Below are 5,390 nucleotides of genomic sequence, written 5' to 3' on the forward strand. Positions count from 1 at the left end.
CCACACACGTTAGATAAAATTCGAACAAAGAAATGCAAAGTTATAAAATTGCTCAGGAACACCATTCACAAAAAATATGTTCATATATATATAATTAATACAAAAGGGATACTGGTTAGAAGAATAAGTAACCTAGTACAACACAAATTATAGATTATGAGTCCAACAAGTACATGGACTATGAGTCCTAATATGCCCCTCAATCTGGACGTGGTGACATCACGGACAGATTGTCACGCAAAACGAAAAAATAGGATGAGGATAATTCCTTTGTAAAAATATCAGCAAGTTGTAAGTGAGAAGGCACATATTAGACAACAAGATCCCCTTGAGCAACTTTATCACGGACATAGTTATTGTAAATATCAATATGCTTAGAGCGATCATGGAATACTGGGTTACGAGACATGTATTTTGAGTTGATGTTGTCACACATTGGTTTATGAAGATAAAGACCAAACTCACAGAGAACATGATGAATCCAAGAAGTTTTAGCAACCGTATAGGCAATAGCCCTGTACTCAGCCTCTGCAGATGATCTTGAAAATATGGGTTGTTTCTTCACACGCCAAGAAATAAGATTGGAACCTAAGAATACAGCAAAGCCAGCAGTAGAACGCCTACTATCAGGACATCTAGTCCAATCAACATCAGAATAAACAACTACCAATGAATTGGATGAAGAAGCACGCAAGAAAAGTTCATGGTGAGTAGTACCATGTAAGTACCTAAATATACTCTTCACACAATGCAAATAAGTAGTGTGATGGGCATGCATAAATTGAGAAATGGCATTCACAGCATAGGCAATATCAGGGCGAGTCAGAGTCAAGTATTGAAGTGCACCCACCATACTCATATATTCACTAGGTTCTGAAAGTAACTCACAATCCACAAGAGAAATAGTAGTGCGAGAAGCTAAAGGTGTACCAACTGGCTTACAAGTATGCATGTGAAACTTAAGAAGCAAGTCTGAAATATATTTCTGTTGAGAAAAATGAAGGCTGTCGGACGAGCGAACAACTTGAACACCTAGAAAATAATGTAGTTCACCTAAGTCTTTCATGGAAAATTGACTAGAAAGAAGGCTAATGAACTGATCAAGCAATTGTGAATGACTACCAGTGAGAATAATATCATCAACATAAAGTAATAGGACAAGGATACCTGATGCAGAATGGTGAACAAACATAGAAGTATCAGATTTACGGTAAGTGAAACCATGAGAAAAGAGAAATGTACTAAAACGATGAAACCATGCTCTTGGGGCATGATGAGGAAAGTCGGGATGAATAAAACCTGGAGGTTGTTTCATAAAGACTTCCTCCTTAAGAATACCATATAAGAAGACATTTTTGACATCTAACAGACGAATAGGCCAAGAGTTAGAAATAGCTGAAGATAATACAATACGAATAGTAGTAGCCCGAACAACAGGACTAAAAGTCTCATGGTAATCAATACTAGGTTGTTAGTGAAAACCTTGTGCTACAAGACGGGCTTTGTAACGCTCAATTGACCCATCTGAATTATAGAAATACCAGATTTGGAACGAGTTTGCATTTGATGAGTTGTAGTGGCAGATGCGGATGCAGAAGCGGAAGAACTAGTGATAGGCAATACGGTGGATAAAGATATAGAAATATCATTATAGTGAGATCCACTAGATGGATCTGTAGGTGGCATCAAAGTTAATGAGGTAGAACAAGGAGCAGATGGAGGAGAACTAGAAGAAGGAAGATTAGAGGGAGTTGCGGGTACATATGGTTGCGGAGTAAATAAGGGTGATGTCACCACAAGTGAATCTAGAGAGATGGATGAGGAAGACACTTTTGAAGGACAAGATTATGCAGTGTACGGATATACCGACTCATGAAACACAACATGGCGATTAACATAGACACACCCGGATTTGGGATCTAGACAATGATATCATTTAGACTTAGATGCATAACCTAGAAAAATGCAATGGATCGAACGAGGTGTAAGCTTGTGAGATACCCAAGCAAAAAGGTTAGGGAAGCATTCACAACCAAAAACTCTAAGAAAATTATAGTCTGGTCATTTAAGAAAAAGGTTTCCAACGGGGGAATGTCCTTGTAAAATAGGTGTTGGCAGTCTATTAATGGTATAAACTGCATAATAGGCAGCATCAACCCAAAATTGTGCTGGCAAAATGGCCTCTGCGAGGACGGTATGCACTATTTCAATAATGTGTTGATGTTTCCGTTCAGTAACCCCATTTTGTTGAGGAGTGTTGGGACATGACTTACGAAAGAAAATACCCGAGTAAGAAAAATGTGAGAGCATAGATGTGTTATCAAATTCGCCGCCTCCATCACTTTGAAAGAACTATATTTTAGTGTTGAACATGTTCTCTGCTAGTTTTTGAAAAGCACAAAAATGTAGAAACACTTCTGATTTATTTTTCATAGGGTATAACCATGTAAACTGAGAAAAATCATCAAGAAAAATAACATAGTATTTAAATCCCAAGTTTGATAAAAACATGTGATTGTCAAACATCTGAGTGAATAATATCTAAATGAGAAGAACTACAATGATCCACTAAATTAAAAGGTAAACGTTTAGATTTTCCTAGCCGACAAGGGGCACAATCACTACAAACAGAATTGAGCAAGCTAATGTAATTATTTATCCTAAGATAATCTAAAGTCTTAACTCCATTATGGCCTAATCTACGATGCCAAATATCTCCAGATTGACAAATAGCAACACATACTTGAGAATAAGAAGACACTGATAAAGATGCTAGCGGATAAACATCACCCTCACTGGAAGCTTGCACGAGAGTTTGACCCGTGGCTTTGTCCTTAACAGAAACGGAAGAAGAGTCAAAATCAATAGAACAAATGTTATCCTTATAGAACTTCTCTAAAGAAATTAAATTATGACGAAGTTGATGAACATGAAACATGAAGTGCAAGTCTAATGGACGAGATATAGAGGGTAACTTCGAGTATCCAATGTTTTTAATATCAAGTAAAGTAGCATTACCAACCAATACACGATCAAGACCAGTATAAGGGGATTTTCACAAAAAAATACCTTAAGATGGGGTCATATGAGCGGACGCAGCAACCTAGTAGAACACAATTTGCCATTCGACGAACTAGAAGTAGCTCGTCGAAAGTTACAAAATTAATTTAGGGATTAGGGGCGTAGAAGGGCGATCAGAAGGGACTCTCGGCGAGATCAGGCGTATCACCGAAAGTTACAGAACTTAGTCCTCAAACATAGAGAATTTAAAAAGAAATCGAGGGGTCTTTATGCAAACCGTTGAACTACTCGGCGAGCTCGACCACCGAATAGTCCAACCTGCCATATTTTCACCCTAACCTTCAAAATCTAACCCACAGCCCCCGTAAACAAAATTAAACTATTATTTTATTCAATTAGGCTTAAATCCATACTACCCATGCCCTCGGGGTACTTACACTTCCCATGATTTGGCCAAAATTGGCTCATCGACGTCTTTTGCCCTTAAGAATGACGTCAACCGCTCTATCGTTAGGCAAAATTCGATAATCGGCACAACTCAGGGTTACTCAGACTTCACCCAAACTAGATCCACAATGTAATCAACACAACCCACACAATTAGACATGTTTGGACTCGGGATTTTACGATTTAAAGCCAATTAACACAATTAAAACTAAATACGGGTAGACATCAACAACACACAATCAATAATTATCATTTACGCAATGAAAACAACTACACAATGATCATACCATCGATTTCATCAAAATTTAAAGACGAGGTTCGAAAAACCAACCTGAGACCTGGAAAATTTGAAAAGCTAGGCTAGCAACGAATCCAAAAATCCACCCCGAGTCAACGATCCCAAGTAAAAATAAGTAACTAGTACAAAAACAAGGAAATTTGTAGTTGTGAAAGTTTGGAAGTCGAAAAGTATGAAATGAGAGAGATTTTGGATTTAAAAACGGTTTGGCCTTTTTTCACTCATCAGTTCGCGCTCCAGTCGGCGATTACGACTTACATCACTGACCCACTTGGCGATGCACCGAGTGGTACTTTAGTCCACCAAATTTTACTGAACCTCCAGCAAAATGGATGGTTCAAACGGTGGTCCAAGTTAGGTTCGCTGACATGTTCGGCGAGTCGCAGACTAGACCTTTGGCTCGTCTACTGCTTATTTTCCCACAATTTCAAATTTTCAACTTCCACATTCAACACCCGTTATTCAAAAGCAATATTAAAAGCATAAAAAACTTGGGTCACCTCCAAGAAGCGCCTTAGTTAACGTTGTGGCACTACGAAGATACCCATTAAAGCTTTATTCTTGGGATTGGCCATTGTGTCACACGACATCCCTACTTTTGGCTTTTGATTCAAATGAGTCTAGATTTGACCCATTTGTATCTCCAGCTGTTTAATGGACATCGAGTGAGAGGTCACCGTCTGATTGAAAGTTGAGACGTCATCTTTCAATTCCCTTAAAACTTTATCGTACCCTTCCACTTTGGTAAGAATGCGTGAAAGCATATCTTCCATTTGGAAACTCTCGGGGTCAACCCTTTGATCTTTTGGCTTTTGACGCTCATGGGGGCACGTATTTCTCCTTGTCCCCATCATTCTCCTTCCACTTGTTTCCATGATCACGCCATTCCTGCTCACGGTCTCTCCAACCGTCATCGTGATCTCTATTCCAACCTTGATTCCCGTTCGGCCTTGGATAGTTCAGACGGAAACCATCCCTTTGATCTACAAGGAAACTCACTTCCTCATTATATAGAGCCTCAAAGTGTGCATCATCGGGGTTACCCCACTAACACCGATAACACTCACAGCCTCAAACCCACTACCCATAACATGTTTTGACAAAAAATCCATTTGGGTCATCATTTTGTCCATGTTTTGATCTTGTTCTTGGTCTTTTTCAATTTGTTCTTTCATCATCCTAAATGTTAAAGGAGACACTTGATCCTCTCTTGTGTACCAAGCCCGATTGATCTTATTCATCCCATCAAGTAAAGTAGATGCGATCTCAAAATGTTGTTGCATGATACCTCCACGGACAAGTTGGTCAGCCACCCCTTCGTTTACCGAATGTAGACTCCAATAGAAATGTTGTAGCAAGATGTCGTTTGGATGTCCGTGAGTCAGATATTGGAGTAGCAATTTCTGAAACCATAGCCAAGTCTCGTTGATAGGCTCACCATCCAAGGGTTTGAAGCCTTGGATATTGTCCCTTAATGACATCATCTTCGAGGGAGGAAAGAATCTGACGAAGAACGCCTCACTAAGTTCATCCCAAGTGGTGATTGAGTCCCTAGGTAGGTCGGCTAACCTTTTGGTAGCCTCTCCCACCAGAGAAAAAGGGAATAATCGGAGTCGAACATATT

General features: G+C 39.3%; 1 protein-coding gene across 1 annotated transcript; it reads right to left on the minus strand.

The window, feature by feature from the left end:
• Positions 1–310: 310 nt before the first annotated feature.
• LOC125833275 (uncharacterized mitochondrial protein AtMg00810-like) lies at positions 311–1,686 on the minus strand. Its single transcript, XM_049512424.1, has 2 exons — positions 1,542–1,686; positions 311–1,395 (listed from the first exon to the last, which is right to left on the minus strand). Exons 1-2 carry the CDS (start codon positions 1,684–1,686, stop codon positions 311–313), a joined length of 1,230 nt encoding a protein of 409 aa, XP_049368381.1.
• Positions 1,687–5,390: the final 3,704 nt, after the last annotated feature.

Source organism: Solanum verrucosum, unplaced genomic scaffold (assembly GCF_900185275.1).
Source record: "Solanum verrucosum unplaced genomic scaffold, falcon-dt-bn FXZP01000097.1, whole genome shotgun sequence".
Lineage (NCBI taxonomy): Eukaryota > Viridiplantae > Streptophyta > Magnoliopsida > Solanales > Solanaceae > Solanum > Solanum verrucosum.

Bases quoted from the DNA above. Each gene is read 5' to 3' on its own strand.
- LOC125833275 (XM_049512424.1), bottom strand. From the start codon at position 1,686: ATGCCACCTACAGATCCATCTAGTGGATCTCACTATAATGATATTTCT. The intron at 1,396-1,541 runs GTATTTCTATAA...TATTATCTTCAG, and splicing joins GCAAACTCGTTCCAAATCTG to CTATTTCTAACTCTTGGCCT.